A 25,215-nucleotide genomic window follows, 5' to 3' on the forward strand; every position below is an offset into this window, starting at 1 on the left:
GTAATTGAAAGTGGTGGAGGTAATTGAATGGTAATATTGTGAGCAGAGACCAAGCAGGATCAAGCAAGTGCAAGATTAGGCAATTCAAAGATGTTCATCTTTCTCCTTTCTGATATAACACAGGCCTTTGAGATTATGGTTAAGAGACATTATCAAACATGCTCATTCAAATAGAAATTCCTCTATAGTTTTTTTTTATCTTTGTCTCTTTTTTCCTTACAAAGAATACCTCGTGAGCTGGATTGAGTCCAAGAATGTGACTTTGCAACTGATATAACTGGACTACGGCATGTTTGGTCCTGTCCTTTTGACTATCTTGGCCACGGAATTCAATTGCCCCAGGTCAGCCCACTCAATCAAGGCATATCTGACCAGAACAATGACCAAAAATACTGAAGCAACCATATACATTCCCATCCCTCCGCTTTCATTTTTTGGAAGCAAATTCCAGTAAAAAGCACTATTTATTTTCCTTTACCCAGTGGGAGATATTTAAAAAACGCATTTTTATTGGGAAAGTGACTGCTATTCATGGGCATTTTTTCAAACCAAAATAACTCCCCTTGAGAAATACTTACTCCTCCAGTATTATCTCATGGGGCTGTTGATAGAGTTTGCCTTTCAATTCCAGTGGAATCAATATTGCATTATGGCTGGAGTCAGGAGACCTGGACTGTGTGACCTTGGGCAAGTCACTTAATCTCTCTGCCACCATCTATGTGAAAAAAACAATGAAAATAATTCTAGCCACTTCAAGAAGGGAGAGTAAGATTAATGATAGCAGATTTTCTAGACAATGGTCTCTGTGGCTGTTTCTCACACTCCCTCTTGTGTGTGCTTTTTAATTTTTGATTCTCTTTTGAATCTAAATTCAGCTGGCCACTTATTGACACAATGACAAAGCTAATTCCCAATGCCGATGGCGATGCCTCTGCTCAGCTGAATTTTATTATCTCTAGACAAAGCCCTTGAAATGCTGTATCCCATTTGTGAGGGGGGGAGGAGGAAGGCAATGGAAAACTCCATTTGGTAAAGAATTCTTGCATATACATTGCTCTCTTCACTCTGAGTGATTTTGTGACTTCTTACTCTCAGGCATCCTGTTTCCTCAACCTCACTGTATCTGGCTTCTGCTTTTTACATCCACTGATCAACAAGCTCATGTAAGGGATGACTTATGTTGGTCTTGCTCTTCCAGCTTGGATCTCAGGATGATCCCCAGAGTATACCTCAAGTGCTTACCCCACTTCTTCACAAGCTGTTACTATAGGTGATAAACCAATACTTACTGATTCATTGAATGACAACCCTGTGACCTCACCAAGTTTTCCAGCTGCCATTCCCTTTTCTTCTTTTGTTATCAGACTTATTAAGAGAACAGTTTATTATTCCTTACCCACGACTAGCCAGTGACTGCCTCATTGCTTTATTAAAACTTCCCCTTTCTTTCTTTCTATTCTGGGACTGCTTCATTCCAGAAATGGATCATCTAAAGTGGGGTTAGTTTTCTGGTTAAGTTCATTCTGTTGTGTTTCTAATTTAGCTTGCCCATTTTCTTAGCTTCAGCTACCACCTGTATGTGGATGAATCTCATATCCACAAGGTAGCCATTCCAGCCCAGAATTTGCTTTACAATATCCCTCCCTAGCATTTGTCAGTCTAAGAGCACATATTGAAGGCCGATTTGAGACCACTTTGTGAGGAATCTGGAATACCAAACTAAAGAGTTTGGATTTTATCTTACAGTGGGAGTTAGAGATATGTTTTCAAATAATCTAGAGGAATACATTGTTTTCATTCAACAGAGCAGAGGATGGGTTGGAGGTCAGAAGTCTGGGGTTTCCCAGCCCAATGCAGTCACCATGATGTAACTAAAACTCAGATTTTAATTGACACCTAATGCACAGGTATTTTCTGCTATGTTTCCAGTTGACTCATTTCCCGAGTCTCTGGTCTTGGTATAAACAGGGCAGGAAAAATGCACATGAGATTCAAAGCATGAATTGGCCAGCAGTTGTTTTTTTCAGTCCAGCTTTATCAGCCCTCAGTTCATGAATATTCACTACTATTCTTAATTTTCAGTACTACTTCAAGTATTTATATTTTCCATATCCTCAGAGATATTTCATTTGGAAGCTTAGAGGAGCTACATTAGGCACAGCCAAATAGCTGCTATTTTAAAATGGAAATCCCTTCTTGTTGATGTTTTGAGACGTCACTGCAAACAGATGCTCAGAAGAAAAATATGGACTATCTGGTGAGTTAAGAAATCCTGAGCCAGGCGCGGTGGCTCACGCTTGTAATCCCAGCACTTGGGAGGCCGAGGCGGGCGGATCACGAGGTCAGGAGATCAAGACCACGGTGAAACCCCGTCTCTACTAAAAATACAAAAAATTAGCCGGCCATGGTGGCGGACGCCTGTAGTCCCAGCTACTTGGAGAGGCTGAGGCAGGAGAATGGCGTGAACCCGGGAGGCGGAGCTTGCAGTGAGCCGAGATTGCGCCACTGCACTCCAGCCTGGGCGACAGACCGAGACTCCGTCTCAAAAAAAAAAAAAAGAAATCCTGAAAATGGTCACTGTTGTGTTACACACAAAAAGCAATTGTATACCTCACACCAGCCACACTAAATTCTTTTGTTTCCTTGACCACATGAGTTCTTTTCCTCTTCTGGCCTACACACAGGCTGCTCTCTCTGCATTAACTCCCAACCCCTATCCTTACACAAGCTTCCATCTGCCTCCATCCTAGATTCTACCTGATCCTTCATGACTCGGTTTAAATGTCACTTCCTCACAGAGGCATTCCCAAACCTCCTTACACTTATTTGATTGGATTCCTCTGCTATTCTTTCTTCTAATATCCCATAACTTCCTTCAGGGTGCTTATCACAATCTGGAATTATGTATTAGTGTGACCATTTGTATAGTATCTATTATCCACTTCAACTTCAACCCCAACTGCATAGAGTGTAAGCTCTAAAATGGCTGAAGTGATGTCTGTTTCATGTGAAACTGTATATCAAAAGTTTAGTGTAGCTTCTTGCACATGATAGGAGATAGGAAATATAGATACGTCGTTAACTGATTTTTGAATACATAGGAATAAAAATGAAGATAAGTATGTAAAACTTTGTATGAAGCTTCCTATCCTTGTATAGCTTCCTTTCTTATGAACATTATTTTCGAAATAATGGTCAATCCATGAGGTAGATAACACCATAAAGCTTGAGGTCTTTAAGGACTGAACCAATTTCAACAGTCTTTTGATCATTTCTCCAGAAAGAATTGCTGCTGACAAAGCAAATCACCCAAAAAAGAAAACTCTCAGAGCAATTTAAAAATAGGGGTTCATCTATATTGCTTAGAAATAATTTCAGAAAATCTGTAGTGAAAACAAATTCCAAAGATGACTGAGATGGTTATTATTCAATGAACACATCTTAAATCAAACACGTCAGACCCCCATGGCACTTCCTGATGGTGCCTCATTCATGTGAGAATTTAAATTAAACACATTAGAGACGTTTAGCCACTTTATCATTTCAGATGACAATGCACATTATTCCATGTAGTAGCTTTGATTCTAAAATGCATGAATTTTTTTTTGTTTTAATGCATAGAGTTCTGTTGGATATGCTCTAGAATAGTTTCCTATTTAAAGTAATCCTATTGGCAAGACCTTCTAAGTAAGGAACCTTTTATAATATGAATAATTACCCTAAATTTATCTTGTTTGTTGGTAATTATTTGGCTATTGGATTTATTTTTAAAGGGTGCATGCACAGGAGATAGTCACATCTCAAGGCAAACAATCCCCTAAGAAACTTGCTAATTCAGCTCATATCCCAGACAGCCATCATTTTATTTTGTGTCTTTATAAGCAGGAAGGAGAAAGAACACAGTCTGGAGGCTATGAAGGTTTCACTTTTGCTTTCCTTAAAAAATGAAACAGCAAATGTAAAGTCTCTAGTCTGGATTACTTAAACCTACATAATCAAGAAGGAAAAATTATTGGGCTGTGAAATAAGGCTCCAAGGCTTGAAAGTCCCCAAGTAGAGGTAGTAGTTACCTCTGTTTACGAGCCCTGTATGCGTGCGTAAAGCAGAAAGTGCAATAATCTCATGGTTTTATACAGATGAATGAGATATTTCAGAGAAAACCCTGAGCATACTGCCTGCCATATAAGAAGCACTCAAAAAACAGTGGCTATATGGATAATACATGTCTATAAACACAAATCTAAATCACGTCATCTTCACAGATGTTTCTTTGTTTAATGAATGCTTTAAACCCCTTGGAAAAAAGAAGCAATCAATGGGAATAAATAATTTACAGTAGCTATATAATCGTTTCTATAATTAAAATTTAGACATTTTAAACAAGAATGAATAAATAGTTGGATGTCTGTGTCTGTAAGAGAGACCGAGTGTGTGTGTGTTTTTTTGTTGTTGTTTACAGGGAAACAAAGACATCTTATCATGGTTGATGAGGATTATTCCTCCCAGACAATGTTGTTTCTCTGTCCTGGATAGCACACCTTCATGCTACCAACCCTGGCCTAAGAGTGGCTGTCTTTTATTGTTTTCTACCTGGTTCTGTTGGAGAGGGAGAAACAAAGAAGAACAAAAACAAAAACATTTCATCTTAGTTAGACTTCATCTTACAATTTTTTTGAAAAAAATAATTGAATACCGTTTTTCAGGCAAATAGTATGTTTTTATATCCATCTCTCTTATGTGGCCATTCCAACATCAGTCCCCAAAAATAACATGTGAATCTCAAACCAATTTTTTGGCAACAAAAAGGTATAGGTTTTCTTCCTTATTCTTTCTGTATCATTTTGATTAATAAATTCTTAAGGAGTGGCCTATTGCGCAATTTCTAAGAAAACCACCAAGCTGTTAATGAAGTAAATATCTGTTTAATTTACAAACATCAGCAGTGTAACTGATATTAGTCTGGAGAAAGACAAAGCACACTGAATTATACATGTACATCTAATTTTCTTTGTAAAAAAAGAAGTTTTCAGGAAGAAACATCTGCATCTTTACAGGGCACCCTGGGATTTTAATGAGGGAAGAGCACAGTTCACTATAAATCATTATCAATTCTACATTGTAATTTAGCAGCAAACATGTTAACATGGGAGCATTAAGATAATAAAGGAGTTTTATTGTTTGAGGGAAAAAAAAGTCACAGTTCTTGACATGACAGTCTTTTTATCCGCACCCCACCCCCAGAAAAGGGCAAAAAAGGTCAAGGACATATTAATTTGCAAAAGGTCTACTTTCTAGTGTTGATTGCTACACACCATTTCGTTTCTGTGAGGACATGTTGCAGAGGGGCCACTTCTTTCTGTACAATGACCATCTCACATACAGATTTGTGTTTTCCTCTCTTGAACTTTGCATACTCTCTGCAGGTGTCCTGAATGAGGCCAGTAGGTCATTGACATCAGTGATCAGATGTCAAGGTCAACAAACAGAACAACACATATTTATCCCAAGATAAAACCCTATGTTAGTACTATTGCCAAAAAAAAAAAAAAAAAAAATCCTGATTTTTAAGTTTGAAAAATGTACAAAAATATCAGGATAATTATAAATTAATATATATTAAAGCATCAAGGAACGGTAAAAGGATGGCCTAAAATGTTAAGTACAATGTACTTTGATACAATAAATATTTCTCATGGAAACTGAATACTGTATAGGGCTGTTTAGAACTCATAGAAACAAAAAATCATATTATTACTAATTTATTTATCAATAATCTATTGGTTCTTTATCATCTCCTTTATCATTTATATTACAAAAAAATTAATACTGGAAAATGGTAAAGACTTTTGTGTGCTGCTTCTGTTGACATGCTGACATTTAAAAGGAAGATAAAATTTATTTTAGCACTTTCATTTCCTCTCGTGAATGGAACCCAGATCCTCAGGACACTTTATATTTTGCATGAAATATTTCTCATCCATTTGTTCTAGCTGTGAATTCTGGAGTTCCATTCTCTTGCCTTGCATCCTCATTCACACGCATGTGCTTGGTATGTCCTAGTGAACTTGGTTGATGTGAAGGAGGGTACACAGGTTTTATGCTCTGGGCAATTTCACAGCAGCTCACAGTAGCTCTTCTGTCCCTCGTGCATGTGCTTCTGCTTGTCTTCAGCATGTTACAAAGATGGACCCGAGCTGCAATGGTTCCCATCGCTGTTCTAATGCCTCCAGGTATAGCTTTCTTCATACTTCTCCAGGATAGGGGAAGCTTTAGTTCAAGCATTTCTTTTTTTTTTTTTTCCAAATGCAGAAAAAAAGTCTTTATTCTCATAATAAAAATAAGTCTGTTCTGTATTTTACAATATATTTCAAATATTTCCACTATGAAGCATTAATTAGTCCCACATGGTCAAGAAGTATACAACCTTTTCCAAAGACAGAGCTGCCGGGAGTGTGTTTAGGACACACACCTCGTACAGCCGCACTTCACCACCTTCTCAACCTCGTCCACAAAGGAGGACCCGTCAGTGCATTCGAAAGAGTATTTCCGCCGCTTGCTCCTCAGCGGTCCACAGCACTGCCCTCCTGCACACCCACCTCTGCACTCTAATCGGGACACCTTCTTGGTTGTTTGGCAAGCAGCATAGCCCTGCTGCTTTTGGTAATAATCTCTTATCCTTTCCCCTCGACAAGAGATTTCTAGAAAAGAACAAAAAGCACAAGCATTTTAAGAACAGTCACTGTAAGTCATGCAGAGTGACTGTGAATCCACAACTTAATTCAGAAGCCTTTGCTTCCCCTTCGTAACTTGCTTTACATATTATTAGCTGGTGGCACGGCCTCCTATTCTTTGAAAAATACTTCTTTTTGGTCTTTATTTTCAGCAAAGTGAATGCTATATATGTAGAGTATAAATACAATGCTATTGCAGTGACAAGAAAATTAGATTCCTAAATATTTTCTTTCATTGCAAAAAAGGAAAAAAAAAACACACATCTTCTGTTTTTACACTGCTAACAGCTGGTTTTGTTTACCACAGGGAGCAGTTTCAGAGAGTATGCAATTTTATTTATTAGACCTGGAGTTTAATATCATCCAATCTGTTACTTAATACAAGTAACATTCCATTAACTTCATAAATTACCCCAGTATGAAGTATGTAGTTCAAAAAAGAGACATCTGCTAAAAGCTTCCATGGGCACGTTCCTCTTGTCTCGTCCCTCTGACACACAAAACAAAATCCGTGCCAGCTGGAGGCCAGGCGAGCTCTCATCACGCAGACAAAGGAGAAGGAGGAAGGTGAACTAAGAAGTCAGCCTGTTTCCGTTCCTCTCACCCACATGATTTGCTGTGATAAATCAGTCGATTCTAAGGTGAAAGGTCATTTTGTACTAAAACTAGAGCAGAATTATGAGGACCATCTTCTCTGTGCCAGAAGATGAATTAATAATATATATGGATGAAATGAGAACAGCCGGTAAAGGTAAGCCAGGAGTAAAGTAAATGTGCTTCTCCATCAGGTTAAAAAGGAGTATTTCTTTTACAACAAATCAACTTGTGAGAAGCATCTGAAGGCTGTGTACAATCTTGTGGTGGAGGTTTAAGGCCATTTCACAGCTGGTGCCTTCTTAATACTTGAAAATAAATCAATAGCAGCAACTGCAAGTAGTGCGAAGACCTAGTATTCTCTCCTGTCACTCCCCTCTGTCTCTGTTGCTCCTGTTTTTTTGTTTTTTTTTTTTTTTTCACTTTTTCTCCCTCTCTTTTCAAAGACATGGGACCCCTCTTGCTTTGCCAAGAGAATGAGGTGCCCAGTGGGGCTGGCTTACCTCGATCACAGCTGTCCCCCGTGTATCCACTGCTGCATTCACAGTAGGGCTGCCCCAGGCCTGAAAGCCTGCACTTCCCATGCTTGCACTTGATCGCCTGGCACGGGTTAAACAGATCCTCCTCTTCATCACAGAGGACACCTCCATGGCCCTCCAAGCACTTACAGCTGTAGGAGAATGCATTGATGGGCAAGCAGGTGCCATGCACGCATCTACAGGGAGGAGGAACACAGGAGTGGGAATGCATTCAGAAGAGGAGGTAAGAATGAACGGAAGTGATATAAGAATGGAGGATGATTGAGAAAATATGAGGGACAGAGTGCTAATGCCTAACGAACCTCCCCTCCCCTCCCCTCCCTTCCCGTCCCCTCCCCTTCTTCTTTCCTTCCTTCCTTTGGTTTGGCTTTGAGGCTTTCAGGTGTGTGCTCAACTCCCAAGCAGAAGGAACTTACTTATTTCCAAGGCAAGGGTCATTGGTCCGTTGGTCACAGAGGGGCCCCATCCATCCTTCCTGGCACTCGCAGGTGAAGCCTGCCTGGCTGCTGGGCTGGCATGTGCCATGGGCACACACCTTCTTGTGGCATGGCTCACAGCCAGGCAAGATGCCTGTTTGCATCGGCACCTTCTGGAAGTCCTGCAGCTCACTGTTGATGTAAAGGTTCCGGATGCAGCCGTGGAAGCTGGTTCCATTCTGCCCAGGGGCCTGGCGCAGAGATGCCACGTTACTCTTCCCTGGCATGCCTGGGGAGGAACACCAGGTCAGAGGTCAGGCTCTCTGGGGATTTCTCAGCCATGTGCTACTCAGAAATACTGATGCTTGGGACCTCACTGCCAACCTATTATGGCAGGATATTTGGGCAGGGTGGTAGGGAAGTGAAGTGGAGAAGAGATGTGTGTTTTTGTTTTGTTCTGTATTGGAAGATGCTCCAGGAAATTCTAATCCACAACTAGAATAAAATACCTAGTTCATTGGTGGTTAATCTTTAAAATTTGCTTCAAAGAAAACTTTACATGTACACAAATATATAAAACCTAGAGGAAGTGCTACTGTCCTTAAAGGCAAGACCGGGGGAAGGGAATGCTCCCTCTCTGTTTGTCCTCCACTCCCCACCTCCAGGCACACACTCCTGGAAGTCTGGAGCTCCATAAAGCTCAGTTTGTGGTGCTGTAATCCTACCCCTTATCTTAAAGACAAGCGGCTGGGGCTCAGAAAGCCCTGGTGACCTACTCAAGGTGACCCAGTGAGTTCAGGTTAGAGTTAGGCTGATGAGAAGAACCTCCTCTATCTCTGGAGTCAGGGTTAGGTTCACCAGGTTTCAGGGGCTGAGAGCTGCGGTTTCACAGTGACCATTCACCCCAGCCCTCCCACATTCTAAGTTAGCAACGAACCAGCTCGCTCCTGGCAAAGTCCCTGAGCTTGGTCAATGATGTCAATGCCTAAAATCTCACTCCTGATTCTTTTCAGGACAGCACCTCATTCACATCATTTTTTCTTTCTTGCTAATTAAGAGTGAAGACTTCATAGTCCAAGAAATCAGAAATAAAAAAGAAATCCCTTCAAAAACAGAGTATTTGCAATCTTTGTATACATACATTCCACTAGCGACAGTCATCTGGTAACACTCATTTTGGCAAAACAGAAGAATCTTTCCACGGCCTAAGCCAGGCCCTTAGTCCCTGGAAGGCATCCTGCAGAAGGCACCCATCCAGGGAAGGGGGGAGGGTGCTGGAGGCTTTTAGAGTGCTGGCTACACCACCACCACCTCCCCACAACCCCCAAATTATGCTTTAGCTGTGCCTAAACTCTGGACTACTGGCTGGAAGTTCTAGGCTGAGGAAGACCCAATTTCTCACTCTTCAGGGGGTTTGTTGGTTATAAAGACCAAGAACTGTAGCACACTCTGGGTCCGAACTTATGCCACCTTCTCCTTTCCCATTCATAGGAAATGACTCATCATTGGCATTCAAAGCAGGCGCCAAAGTCAGACAGCTAGGTGTACGAAACCACTAGGTTAGATGGTAAGGATTTCTGGTTCTGTGTGCACTTGGAGCAGTTATTTCTTCTCTCTGGGGCTTAGTATTGTCATCTATATACCATGAGCATATGGACCAGAGAAGTTGTCCTAAGTTTGTCATACGTAAGAACCAACAGCAGCGCATGCTCAAAGGCAGCTTTGCAGGCTCCTCTCTCTCCCGCTTCTGAGGTTCTGATCCTGTAGGAACAGGAGAGGTGCAGAAATCTAAATATCTACATGCAGCTCAGGTGATTCAGGTAGTCCATGGTTACACTCTGACAGGTATTGAATGAAGTCTCTTGGCTGTGAAGTTCTGTGAGTACAGGCCTTTAGTCTATGTCCATCTCACTGTGGGTTGCTTTGCAGAGCAGGGTCAAAAGGATGAAACTTACCATTTCCAGGAAAGGACTGGTGACAGAAAATTCCTTGCCCTGGGGTAACTTTTTCTAATTTAACCATATCCATCCATCATAAGGACTTTAATGACCACATATTTATGGTCCTTTTTTCAGTGGTTAAAAATGAACTTCTTTCAAAACTATTTTTAATAGCTCATTTTGATATCGGCACAACACACATATGTGCACATATCAAGAATAAATACAGATTGGCAAAGTTCCACAGCACAGAGAAACAATTAGTGAATCTGTTCCTTTTTGTTCCAAAGCTAACAATTAGAAAAAGCCCAGCTTTGACTAGAGTAATTTCTAAATGAAAATGTTTAGACATCATACATATATTTGACTTTCAATAGGCTATCATAAAATCAAGAATTACTCTGAGTCAATCTTTTCACGTGCTAGCTAGGAAACTAGGTATTCATTGACAAACAGAAGTAGATCCATGATTCTTTTTTTCTTCTTTTTGAGACGGAGTTTCACTCTTGTCACCCAGGCTGGAGTGCAATGACACGATCTCGGCTCACCGCAACCTCCGCCTCCTGGGTTCAAGCGATTCTCCTGCCTCGGCCTCCCGAGAAGTTGGGATTACAGACATGCGCCACCACGCCCAGCTAATTTTGTAATTTTAGTAGAGACGGGGTTTCTCCATATTGGTCAGGCTGGTCTCAAACTCCTGACCTCAGGTGATCCACCTGCCTTGGCCTCCCAAAGTGCTGGGATTACAGGCATGAGCCACCACGCCCAGCAAGATCCATGATTTATTTTAAGCCTTTCCTCTATGACATGGACCTGGTTGGAAGTCATTCAATCAATCAATCAATCAACCAACAGATAACTTAGCAAACAGCTTTTAGCCTTATTTCTACAGGCCTCAAAATGGCAATAAAGAGACTAAGTATCAAGCCTAGGTCCTCTGTCCCATGGCAGGACAAGGAGGGCATTTGTCACATATACATGGATTTCCATGCATGGGGCTTATTTATTGATTTTTTCCCCATTAGGTAATAAGGGTTCAGTTGGACTACAGACAGAAAAACATGAAAATTAAATTATTTTGTGTCGGCCAAGTGCAGTGGCTCATGCACTTTGGGAGGCCGAGGTGGGTGGATCACATGATGTCTGGAGTTTGAGACCAGCCTGCCCAACATGATGAAATCCCATCTCTACTAAAAATATAAAAAAATTAGCTTGGCGTGGTGGCAGGCGCCTGTAATCCCAACTACTTGGGAGGCTCAGGTAGGAGAAGCACTTGAACTCGGGAGGCGGAGGTTGCAGTGAGCCAAAATCGCACCATTGCACTCCAGCTTGGGCAACAAGAGCGAAACTCCGTCTCAGAAAAAAAAAAAAAAAAAAAAATTGTGTCAAGTAAAGCACATATCATGGGTAGTTGATAACCCAAGGGTAGGTTAAGCTGCCTCTCCATATACTCACCAAGGGGCTGCCTCTCCCCAGATGCTGAGGCAACACCTTCAGGCAGTTCTCCTTGGGCAGCATCCCTGGTTTTTTTTGTTTTTTTTTTTTAACTTTTATCTTAAGTTCAGGGGTATATGAGGGTTACACTCCCACCAACAATGTATATGTGTTACCATATAACAAACCGGATAAACCCATCACGAGGGGTTTGTTGTATGGACTATTTCAGCACCCAGGAATTAAGCTTAATGTCCATTAGTGATTTTTCCTGGTCCTCTCCCTCCTCCCACCCTCTGCCCTCTGCTAGGCCCCAGTGTGTGGTGTTCCCCTCTCTGTGTCCATGTGTTCTCATCATTTGGCTTCCACTTGTAAGTGAGAACATGCAGTATGTGTTTTTCTGTTCCTGTTTTAGTTTGCTAAGGATAATGGCCTCCAGCTCCATCCATGTTCCTGCCAAGGGCATTAGCTCAATTCTTTTTTGTGGCTGCGTGGTATTTCACGGTGTGTATGTACCACATTTTCTTTATCCAGTCTAGAATTGATGGGCATTTAGGTTGATTCCATGTCTTTGTCATTATGAATAGTGCTGCAATGAACACATGCATGCCTGTGTCTTTATGATAGAATGACTGAGATTCCTTTGACTATATGCTCAGCCGCGGGATTGCTGGGTTGAATGGTAGCTCTATTTTTAGGTCTTTGAGGAATCGCCACACTGTTTTCCACAATGGCTGAATTAATTTACATTTCCACCAATAATGTATAAGTGTTCCTTTTTCTCCACAACCTTGCCAGCAGCTGTTATTTTTTGACATTTTAATAATAGCCATTCTCACTGGTGTGAGATGGTATCTCATTGTAGTCATCATTTTTTTTTTTTTTTTTTTTTTTTTTGAGATGGAGTCTCCCATTGTCGCCCAGGCTGGAGTGCAGTGGCGTGATCTTGGCTCACTGCAAGCTCCACCTACCGAGTTCATGCCATTCTCCTGCCTCAGCCTCCCGAGTAGCTGGGACTACAGATGCCCGCCACCATGCCCGGCTAATTTTTTGTAGTTTTTAGTAGAGACGGGGTTTCACCGTGTTAAGCAGGATGGTCTCAATCTCCTGACCTCGTGATCCACCCGCCTTGGCCTCCCAAAGTGCTGGGATTACGGGCGTGAGCCACCATGCCCGGCTGTAGTCACCATTTTTAAAGGGAAATTAGTTACCTCGCTCTCCTTTTCTCCCTCTGCTTCTCATGCCTTTACCATACAGCATTCAAGGCTGTGGTCTTACAGGTTCCTTGTGCTTTGAAAATCTGAGTCACCCTTGAGACTGCACTACTCTAAGCAGGGAGAAAGTGGGCCCATGGTGATCTCTGGCAGTGGGACTGGGATGAAAGTGGTTTCCTTGAGGCCTGGGTGGACAGAGGTGCTGTTTGAATTCTTCCAGGCCCTCTACCTTCAGAAGGATAAATACTTTTCATTTTGGAGTTTAAAACTTTTTTTCCTTTTTTTTTTTTGGTGGGGGGCGGGGGAATGTTCTGACTTAAACAGTCTCATCCTGTATTTTTTTTTATTTTTCTTGAGACAGTGTCTGGCTCTGTCTCTAGGCTGTACTGCAATGGTGCAATTATGGTTCGCTGCAGCCTCAGCCTCCTGGGCTCACATGATCCTCCCTCCTCAGCCTCCCAAAGTGCTGAGATTATGGGTGTGAGCCACCATGCCCAGCCCCCTGTATTTTTAAAATTTGTTTTGCACTACATTCTAAAGGGGCTTTGAAAGATTTAATGAAGTGGATTCTAATGAAAGCATAATAAAATCAAGTGAACGAAAAGTCCATAAATAAACAACAAAAGGCCACAGCACTTAGATTTGTTCCCTTTCTGCTTTATGTGAAGAAGTGAGTGGCAATGTGGGTGGCTCTGGAGTCAGCCGGATCTGGACTTAAATGAGGTGTCTACTACATAACAGCTTTGTGAACTTGGACAAGTTATATAAAATCCTGGAGATTGCTCTTCAGGGACTACAAAACAGAGAAAATCATACCTACTTCCTAAGGTCTCTGCACATTAAGGCTATAAAAGGAGCACTGTGTTGGGCACATAGCATGTGCTCAATAAATATAATTTATTTTCTCTCAAATCACAGGTACACTTGTGACTTGGCTTCACCCATCCAAAGGCAACTCTGTTAACTGGAGTGCTGGCAAGAATGGAAGACTTGGTTTTTAATGAGACTCTCCACTGTGATTCCCATGAAGCAATCAGATAAGTCAACTTGCTGAGTAGACTAACTATGTAATACTTTATTTATAATGCATTATAGTTACTTGAAGATGCCTCTGCATTCTTGACTTTTTAGGGAGTAGAATGGACACTTCTTCTTCAACTTTGTATCCTTTATGTATCCATTTACTTAGTTCCTAGTATGTGGTAAGTACTCAATAAATATTTACAGAATTGAACCAAAGACTTCCAACTGTTTCTAAAACAATCCAACTCTGTCAAAGTGTTAAGATTGTCTACTACTGAAATTATTAAAACAGAAATGCCCTAGACTTAGAGGCACTAAAAAGAAGGCTTTGAGTGGTTGAGATAATGGTGTAGCATAGGTTATTTTTTTTTTTTTTTTGAGACGGAGTCTCACTGTCGCCCAGGCTGGAGTACAGTGGTGCAATCTCGGCTCACTGCAGGCTCCACCCCCTGGGGTTCACGCCATTCTCCTGCCTCAGCCTCCCACGTAGCTGGGATTACAAGCGCCTGCCACCTCACCTGGCTAATTTTTTTTTTTGTATTTTTAGTAGAGACGGGGTTTCACCGTGTTAGCCAGGATGGTCTCGATCTCCTGACCTCGTGATCCGCCCGCCTCTGCCTCCCAAAGTGCTGGGATTACAGGTGTGAGCCACCGCACCCGGCCAGCATAGGTTATTACTGTTCAGAAAATGATGTGAAACTCATGAAAATACCTGTCATGGTGATGAAATTGTACACTAACCTGTTCAAAGCTTTTACTTATTTATCTGTAAAATAAGTTAGTTTTATCAGTCAATTCAAATAAATTCAATGTAATTTAATCCAATGCTTCTTAATTCAGCATTAACTGCTTTCTGGCTCCTTTAGCAGAATTTTGAAATTCTATGCCTCCAGTTTATATTTGTTCCTCCAAATAGAGGCAAGATTGGGACCTCTCTCCTTAGCAGGTCCTCTCTGATGGGCTCCTATAGAATTTTGCTTATATCTCTGTCCCTCATTTATTCACTCATCTGCCTTCTTTTCACTTAAAAATAAAGCCCAGGGACTTCACTCTATGATTTCAAGTCCTAACCTACCTTTCCAACCCTCTCTCTTGTTCATTCACCTTAAGGTCGTAATTCCTGTGTTGGGCACATAGCATGTGCTCAATAAATATAATTTATAACAGAACTATTTCTTGTTATTCTAATACAATTTGTACATTTAATTTGTTCATTCATTCATTCAGTCAGTCATTGGATTACAGTGACTCTTATGCTATCATCCACATGAATTAGCAGAACTGGTAGTGCAGAAGCTCCAGCATGGTAACATTTGACTGAGCTGATAGGGTTTGCCTCCTTAAGGGAGCTGGGGTGGGGTCATCTACCCTCCAGTTTGCATTAAGCTTATTTTACCATTTTCTTGACGGTATGATTTAACCTCTAACCAACTTTCCTTTTCCATAGACCAGATCAAATATAAGATTAAATTATATAATGTATAAATCACCTAGCATATGTGATTGATACAAAAGGAATATTAATTAATGTCCTTCTCTACCCAGATGACACATTTAGTTAGAACCAGAGATGGGATAATAAAATGATCCCTTAATACCTGCCTAGAGATCTTTCTGTTCTGTCTTTGCCATCCATCTTTCAATGATTGATCACTATTGGTCAATGACAAATCCTGATGCATTAGGCATTAATAAACTTCAGAATTCGTCCATAATGAGAATCACAGGGTTTGAGGACCAACTGAATTTGGAAGACAGCTTACCTCCTACATAGAGTGGAGAGTCAAAATTCAGAGTGGACTGCTTTGACAAGTTAGTGATGATTTTGGGGTTCCCACCATCCACGGACAAAGAGAGACTCTGATCCAGGGCGAGTAGTTCCACAATGTGGAAGTTTCCATCATTGATTGTCTCCACACTACAACGGAAAAAAAAAAATGGCTGATTCTTCCATTTTCTTTTCATTAAAGCAAGGTAGTTAAAATACAAACTTTGATAAGCACTCCTTGGGAAAAGAGATGGCAATCTAACACTAATGAAGATAAAGACCAGTAGTTGAATTTTTTTCAAAAATAGGCATTTTCAAGGAGATGTGATTGATTTCAGCTTCTCAGGAACTGAATACAAAATAAGTTTGTTCTTTTATGATGAGGAGTAGAAATAACTACATTTCATCATCATCCAGCCACATTCTCTCAATATGTAGCAATTCCAAAGGATAATTTATACATTTGCTTTTAATTTCCATAAAAGTTCCATTTACCAAGAAACTATTACTTCAAATTGTACTGAAAAGACAAGGAACGTAGGCCTGTGCCAAAAACACCCTAACACATTGACCTTAGGCAACTGCTGGCTTCTGCTCTTAAAAAAAAACTGTAGATTAGGACTTATCAGAATCAAACACACACACAAATGCAAGGAGAACCAACTTGGTGGGATCTCAGTACTTTTTGAAATTTGTTAATAATATCCTCTTACTTTCTGTGCATTTTCATCAACTGATATTACTGTGAAGAAGATATCTATGCTCAGTGGAGACACGGAAATAACAGATTAAATAAAATGCTTAACATAGTGATATCTAGGAAATACTGCAATGACAGTGGCTCTCTGGATTCTTTTCTATAATTTTCAAGTGCCAGGTCTAACAATTATTACTGTCACCTTCTAAGAACCTTGGAACGGCTTATAGAAATTGATGAAGTGAATAAAGATAAAAAGATGAAGAAAGGTAAATGGAAAATGAGGATTAAAAAATAAGATGAAGTTGAGTGCAATTAGTAAATATGTGTTACATGGGTTTAAAGTGTAGTTGCATATCTAACTCTGGTGTTACAGCAGGCAAAAAAGCAAACCAGACCAATCAAACAGGACCAAAGAAGAAATAGGACCAATACACAGTGCAGTGTTAAGAATGTACTTACTTTTTGCTATACAGGAAAAATATGGCATAATGGAAGTTGGGATCAAAAAGTTAATGGTGATTATTAAAGATTTAACATGCTGGGATACTGGGAAGACTGAAAAAGGCTCCAACATGGAAACATGGGAGCATGTGATAGATTATTCCTAAATGTGAATACTTAATACTCTGTATACAAGATGACTGCTTAAATTTCTAGGCACTGATATTTAAATTTGTAAAATGGCAAAGTCTAGGGAATGATAGAAAAATGCATTAACATATTTCTGCATGGTTCTCACCACTGGAGTCTAATCATATTCCATTGTACGCTGACAGATAATAAAATGTTTTTTGTGATTTGAGAACAAGAGAAATCATTCTGCAGAATTGTGAAAACATTTGACATTCTTTCTGTTTAAGTGGTTAGAAAAGTCCACGTGTGCAGGAATCTTTGATAGCCTGTCTCAGATAACAACTTTATAAAATTAAATGTTAGATATATCAATCAATATTTTTGCCTTTTACACATTTAATTATCCTAACGCTTAACATCAATACAATTGGCAGAGGAAAAAACAGACCAGCAAATTATTTTCTAAGTAAAGTTGCACACCATCCATTAGTGGTTTTAAATGTGACTCTCTTCTAAGAGGGTAGGCCAAGTAGTAACATCAGCTAATGGTTAAGCATATAGACTCTGTAGTCAGATAATCCTGGATTTGAATTGTGGTCCTGCATTTATTAAGTGTTTGTTTTAGGTAAGTTACTTTATTACTAATATATTTCAGTTTTCTCTTCAGTAAATGCTAATAAATATTTCTGCCTTCCATGGTTAATTTGAGGACTAAGTAAAATGACTGAAAGATACCCAGCATAGCCAAAATGAATGTTAGATATTAGTATCACCATCACTATCATATCGGCCCCCCACCCAACCACGATCATCACGATACAAATAATTCAATACTATTTCTGAATCTTCTTTAGGAAAGAATTTAGCTTCGTTTTAAATATTGATTGTAAGATAATGTTAAAGGCTGGCAGAAATATAATAACTTCTTTGGGGGCATATCTTGTTCAAGTTACTAAAAGTTTTAAAGTAAAACATTAAAATAAAGACAGACATAGAGAGAGTAGAAGTGAATTCCTTTTTACTTTGAGGTTATACACAACTTTCCAAGTAGTTTTATATGGAGGTCCTATCAACATCAGCCTTAATAAATATTAATAATGAGGCCCCCCTTTTCTCTTTAAAATTGCAAAGAAAAGACCCATATATTACCAAGGAATGGATTCTTGGTCACATATTGGTCTTAGACAGTCAATTCAGGCATGTCATCGTCAATGATGGTGTTTGATGCAGTACAATTGTATAGTTAAGTTAACACACTTCACAGTTTTAAACACCCTAATGCGGTGTGTCAGATGAGAACTTGGAGGCAGGTAGTTTCATTATCAACTCACTTTGCTTATTGTGCCTTTATTCCCTCCTCTGTTCCTTTTTATTCTTTTTTGGAGTACATGTCTTAAACTCTTGCTAATTGTAAGCTAATTTAAAGTATCAGCCATGTATTATTTATTTCTGAAAATATGTGGTAAGTAAATACAAGGGAGATGTATTAGGAATAACATATATCAATTGTTTTTAGCGATACTCCTAGATGATATCTATAGATAATCATTACACTTCAAGCATTTTTAAGACCTCTGAAAATTCATTTCATAAAACATAGTTGGAAGTTTCAGTGGCAGTATCGTCAAGGATAATGCTGAGAGATAAATCTTGCTCAGCTTGTCCTAGCTCTCATTAGACATGTCATCTTTGGTTAGTGTGACCTTAGGTGATTTTTCTTCCTTTTAAGAGAAGTGCAAATAGTAAGACCAAAGGATTATATATCACATACTAAGGGCCAGGTACTAAGAACTTTACAAGTATTACCTCATGTAAGCTTCACAACAAGAGGTGGGTAACTGAGGACGTCCAAGGTGACACATCTAGTTAGTGGCTAAACAGTTCTGAAGCCAGGTTGTCCGGCTCAAGTGTTTGTGCTCTTAATTATTATGTACTACTTTTACAATCGAAAACCTGAGGAATACCTATTCCTAGACAAATGGCACGTGTTTTCACCACTAACAAGCTTTTAATACATGATTTCTGTCCCAAATAGCCTGGGAATAAAGTTCTATAGTAAATAACCTTGTATGATAGCAAAACTTGATTCATTTACTAAAAAACACTGAATTGTTAATAAAAGTAATGATCTTACAATGAGAGTTTGAAGAATGCATATAAATTGTATGGATTTAAAAACTGAGTTTGGATTTTATTTTCCCAATTATGAGTGGGATTATGAGTGAGATAGACTGACTATACTTTTCTCTCCCTAAAAGCTTTAAATGTCTAATCTGATCACACCAGAACTTCACAAGACTTATCATTGAGATTAATTCCATTTATATCTCCCTGGAATTAAACGAAGCCTCATCTTGACCTTTTAACAGGTAAGTACAGTAAAGTTCATGATTTTAGATTCCTTTTTTTTTTTTGAGACAGAGTCTCACTCTGTCAGCCAGGCTGGAGTACGGTGACATAATTACGACTCACTGCAGCCTCAGCCTCCTGGACTCAAGTGATCCTGCTGCCTCAGCTTCCTAAGTACCTAGGACCACAGCTGTATGCCACCATGCCTAGCTACTTTTTACATTTTTCTGTAGAGATAGGGTCTTGCCATGTTTCCCAGGCTGGTCTCAAGCGATCTTCCTGGCTTGGCCTCCCAAAGTGCTGAGATTACAGATGTAAACCACCACGACTGGCCAATTTGTTTTTTAAGATGGTATTTTACGCATGGGACCTAAAGAGAATTTTTCAGAGTTAATAACATTCTAACTTGGTGTTTCATGCTGTCTTTTCTACCATGAGATAAACTAGGTGATGTCCAGGAATCCTTTGTCTACACATTCGTTTAAAATTAAAGCAGTGGGCCAGGCGCGGTGGCTCACGCCTATAATCCTAGCACTTTGGGAGGCCAAGATGGGCGGATTGCTTGACCTCAGGAGTTCGAGACCAGCCTGGGCAATATGGTGAAATCTTGTCTCTACTAAAATACAAACAAAATCAGCCGGGCATGGTGGCGGGTGCCTGTAATCCCAGCTATGCGGGAGGCTGAGGCACAAGGATTGTTTGAACCCGGGAGGCGGAGGTTGCAGTGAGCCGAGACTGTGCCACTGAAGTCCAGCCTGGGCAACAAAGTGAAACTCTGTCTCAAAAAATAAAATAAAATAAAATAAAATAAAATAAAATAAAATAAAATAAAATAAAATAAAATAAAATAAAATAAAATAAAATAAAATAAAATAAAATAAAATAAAATAAAATAAAATAAAAGCAGTGATCGACACATCAGTTGCTATATAGTAAGACTGCCCGAACTAGAAAGCCATAATCCACTTTTCAGTCTACAGCAGCTGTCTCCTACATACCCACATGCAATGCATGGCATCCTTTTGGGTTCTGATAAGTATAGATAAACTCGCTTTCACCACTCCCTAGGGAACAATGTATTTTATGACTCAGAAAAACTACAAGCGAACGACTTAACTTTGAGCCTTTCCACTGGGAATTTGAATTGCATTTATTACTATTACTATGAGGTTTAGTTTTACTACACTCACCTATTTCCTGAGATTTGTTTTCTTGAATTTATATACTGGAAATGGATACATGAAAACAAAGCAGTTCCCCAACTGTTTGTGGTCTGCTACAGAAAAATAATTCAGAAACTTGGGGCTTAAAAGGGGCTCTAAAATGTCTCTGATTTTCTTTCTCTACTTTGCTTACACACAACACATTAACAGTGATAAACATAATGTATTTCTGTAGTTTAATAAACGGACTGTTTTTCCTTATGTGTGCTTCAACTTCTTGCCTTAAAATTTTAAAGTATCTGGGCTGGGTGCGGTGGCTCACGCCTGTAATTCCAGCACTTTGGGAGGCCAAGGCAGGTGGATCACGAGCTCAGGAGTTCAAGTCCAGCCTGGCCAAGATGGTGAAACCCCGTCTCTAGTAAAAATACAAAAATTAGCTGGACATGGTGGCGCATGCCTATAATCCCAGCTACTCTGGAGGCTGAGACAGGAGAATCACTTGAACCCAGGAGGTGGACGTTGCAGTGAGCTGAGATTGCGCCACTGCCCTCTAGCCTGGGCGACAGAGCAAGACTCCATCTCAAAAAAAAAAAAAAAAAAAAAAATTAAAGTGTCTGGTGGCATATTCTGTGCTTTGGAATAGGAACTGGAAACCAAACAAATTCAACTGGTTATCTCAATTTGGTATCTCTGGGCTGATGATAACTTCATCTGTGAAGTGGGAGTGATACTAAAAAGTATTCTTGCCTATCTCTTAGTCAAAAGGAATGGGAAGCCAAATGAGATTAAAGATATCTATGTAGGCTGGGCGCAGTGGCTCACGCCTGTAATCCCAGTACTTTGGGAGGCTGAGGTGCGTGGATCACAAGGTCAGGAGATGGAGACGATCCTGGCTAACATGGTGAAACCCCATCTCTACTAAAAATACCAAAAAAAGCCGGGCATAGTGGTGGGCGCCTGTAGTCCCAGCTACTCAGGAGGCTGAGGCAGGAAGATGGCATGAACCCGGGAGGCAGAGCTTGCAGTGAGCCGAGATCGCGCCACTGCACTCCAGCCTGGGCAACAGAGCAAGACTCTGTCTCCAAAACAACAACAACAACAACAACAACAAGATATCTATATATACCTATAAGAATTTTTCAAAAGAAAGCTTTAGAAAATAGTTTTTCAAGTAATATTTTAATCAGTACTTTTAAAACAGATCAATGTGAATAAAATTCACTAAACTAGAAAGTCTTCTCTAAACTTGAACATACTGTACAGTGAGATGTCAGGCTATAAAATTCCCACTTGGGTATTTGTTCTTCAGTATCCGGATATCTGAGCAGGAAGAGTATCCGTGAATCATTAACATTACTCACTATCGTGAGACAACTCTGTGCCAAGCACGATGCTAGGTGCTTTACATTCATTCAATTCTCATAACCAAACATGAAAAGCAGATCTAATTGCATTTATTGAGATAAGGAAAATAAAGCACAAAGAAATGAAGGAATTTGCCCAAGGTTATAAGCTAGTAAACAGGGGGACCTTCCCATATGACATATCAAGAATGGCTGAATAAACATCTTGAAAACAAGAATACCATATAGATTCCGTCTGTCTGTCTCTCTGATGAGACTGAGCTTCTCAGATACAGAGATAATCTTTGTTGAGTTTCTTTTGTATTTTTGTTGAAATGTAATCCTGTAAATTGCACAACCTAGAGTGTATGTAGCCAACCAAATGTAACAGTAGGTGACAGAAAGTCCCCTGAATTTGAGCAGGTTGCCTAAATATGAAAACCTGTACACTAGTAAGGTGGTTCATCTGATTTTCTTATTTTTAAACAGTAGCTAGCTGTGTTTCCAAAGAAACTGCCTGGTTTCGAAAATGACATTAATCTGAATCTAAAAAAAGAAGCATATATTTTTCAATAATAACTTTTGTTAAAAAAAGTTTGTTTTTCTAGATGAAAAGAAACTCACTTTGAAAGACAGCAGATTATTAGCCTACTTGAGAATAAAAATTTAACACTCCAGCCCTGTCTGAGGACCTACTGCTTAAATTTAGGCTGCCATTCATTTTCCCATTCATTCATGGCACTATTACTGATATGGTTTGGCTGTGTCCCCACTCAAATCTCATCTTGAATTGTAGTTCCCATAATTCCCTGTGTTGTGGGAGGGACCCAGTGGGAGATAATTGAATTATGGGGGCAGTTTTCCCCATACTGTTATCATGGTAGCGAATGAGTCTCATGAGATGTGATGGTTTTATTGGAGTTTTCCCCTTTCGCTTGGTTCTCAATTCTCTCTTGTCTGCCACCATGTAAGACATTCCTTTTGCCTTCCGCTATGATTGTGAGGCCTCCCTAGCTATGTGGAACCGTGAGTCAATTAACCCTCTTTTTCTTTATAAATTACCTAGTCTCGGGTATGTCTTTATCAGCAGTGTGAAAATGGACTAATACAATTACTAAGTCCCTCTTTATGCTATTCTCTAAGTGCTGTAAAGATTAGGCCTGTGTGCCATATTCCAAATCCATTCCCTTGTTAGGCAGCTCATTTCATCTATGTTGCTGGTTACAGCCCTTTAGGCAGTAGGTTGCTGGCAAATGTTTAACAACTGGTACTGTTAAAAAAAAAAAAACAAAGAACAAAAACCTGGATTTTTGGCTTTGCTGATTTTTGTGGTGGGAATACTCCCAACATGGCTGATTTCAATGTGAGCATCAAACATGATGTTGTAGCAGACCGTCAGCTTTCAAAGTACATATTCCTTTTACACAAGGGGTTCTCAAAGTGTAGTCCCTGGAGTACAAGATCTCCTGGAAACTTGTTAAAAACGCAAAATTTCGGGTCTAGCTAAGACCTACAGAATCAGAAACTAGCGGTGGTGCCCAACACCTGTATTTTAACATGTTTTTCAGGTGATTCCAATGCAGACTTTTGAAAACGACCATTCTACACTACTGCCTGTATGCTTGGTGCTGTTAACAGCAGGCATGTCTACAAGAAGCCATGATCCTCTATCCGGATGTAACAGATAAGATGAGAAAATGTGCATACTACTTTATTTCTACACTAAAAGAATAATTACTACATCTTGAGTTTTCTTAAAACACAATTCAAGCTATAACTACTGTCTTTTAATTTTTAACATAGTTGGCTGTTTTCAAAGAGGCTGTCTGGTTTGGAAAATGACATTAATTTGAATTTAAAGAAAGAAGCACATATTTTTCATTAACTTTTGTAACAAATGTTTCCCCTTATCTAGATTAAAAGAAAGTCTTTTTGAAGGGCAGCAAATTACCAGTCTAGAGATAATTTCATAAAACAATTGTCTTCATACTGATTTATGTGAAACCATAGTTGACATATAAAATAAATTTTAACCAAAAATACCCTATAGAAATAATAAGTGTATTATTACTTCCCCTCATTTTATCAGATTTCATTTTGCTAAAATAAAATCAATTTTCTTCAATGTGGAGAATTAACCAGGCAATTGAAATGATGCACCTGAGGTATAAAATTATTTCCAAGTGCAAGGCCCGGTAATATATTAAATAATGCAAAATTTGGAAAACAATGTTTTACCAAAGTAAATTTTATATAAGATAGAATTATGGCAATAAAACTGAACTTAAGTGGAAACAAATCAAAATTTGAAAATGTACTTCACTCAGACAAAATATTTATTAGCAACTTATGGGACAGCTGATTACAACATTGTAACTGATATATTTTACTACAGGTATGGAGAAGTACCATCTTTCATCAAAGATTTTACATTGTAGTAAAGGCCTGGCCCAGGACAGAGGTTGCCTTGCTTGGCATTTTCTGGCATTTGAAAAAAGGCCAAAAAATTAGCCGTATCAGAGCTAAGAGTTGGGAAAAACTGCAAATTGAAGGTAAAGGAAAGGAGAGGATTAAGAGTAGATCCACGGCACCTGTCATGCCTTTCAATGAAAGAAGGAACACAATGGGAACACAGGTTTGGGTGAAGCAAATGAAATAAACTCATTGGACATCCTGAATTTGTGATACCAGTAGCCATCATTGTTTATGGTTTACCAAGCATCGTTGCAAATATTTTACATTTATCATGTCGTACAATTCTCACCATAATCTCACAGAAAGGACACTATTGTTTGTTATCCCCATTTGCCAGATGAGGCCCAGGGAGCTGAAGAAATCTGCCCAAGACACACAGTTAGTTGATAACAGAGCTGGACTTGAATCAAGCCAGACTATCTCTAGAGCAGCTGCTTTTTTCTATTATTTCAATTTTATTTTTGAATGGTAATGACATTGAAATGGCTCAAAAATCAAATGGATCTAAAATGGTATTCATGCAGAAGTCTTGTTTCTATTTCTTTTTGTCTGTGTCTAGTTTTTCTTTGTGCAAATACATGAAAATGTAAGTGCTTATATTTATCTCCTTTGAAACTTGTTCTTCGTTACATTTCCTTCCTGTCTTCCTTCTTTTTTCTTCATTGCTTCCTTCCTTTCTTCCTTTTTTCTTATATTATTAATTTTCTTAATATAAAAATAATATTCTATATTTAATATGTTAATAAAATGTATTATACACATCTATATATCTGAATTCTTGGTAATTGTTGCCTTTTTTATTAAAAAATAAGGTCATAGCTTTTCTGGATTGGAAAATCAAGAAAATTTTTTTGGTCATAAGCCAAAAGGCAATAATTAAATTAAAGCTGTATTTGCTCTAGGCCTCACATTTTGTATCTCTATTAGATGATCCACCAGCAGAAACATGGGCT

At 39.3% G+C, this 25,215-nt stretch overlaps 1 protein-coding gene across 2 annotated transcripts in view; it reads right to left on the minus strand.

The window, feature by feature from the left end:
* Positions 1 to 578: 578 nt before the first annotated feature.
* SLIT2 (slit guidance ligand 2) overlaps positions 579 to 25,215 on the minus strand; it is a 380,209-nt gene continuing 355,572 nt past the window's right edge. The window contains exons 33-36 of one of the 2 annotated variants that reach the window (XM_058430212.1): positions 15,655 to 15,809; positions 8,281 to 8,569; positions 7,829 to 8,040; positions 579 to 715 (exon numbers count right to left, since the gene is read on the minus strand). In XM_058430212.1, the coding sequence (XP_058286195.1) occupies positions 693 to 715; positions 7,829 to 8,040; positions 8,281 to 8,569; positions 15,655 to 15,809 (679 nt within the window). In that variant the 3' untranslated portion in view covers positions 579 to 692. Of the gene's footprint in view, positions 716 to 4,902; positions 6,699 to 7,828; positions 8,041 to 8,280; positions 8,570 to 15,654; positions 15,810 to 25,215 lie in introns of those variants that run through there. The other variant, XM_058430211.1, reaches the window with a different exon arrangement.

The sequence above is a fragment of the Hylobates moloch genome, unplaced genomic scaffold (assembly GCF_009828535.3).
Source record: "Hylobates moloch isolate HMO894 unplaced genomic scaffold, HMol_V3 SCAFFOLD_17, whole genome shotgun sequence".
NCBI lineage: Eukaryota > Metazoa > Chordata > Mammalia > Primates > Hylobatidae > Hylobates > Hylobates moloch.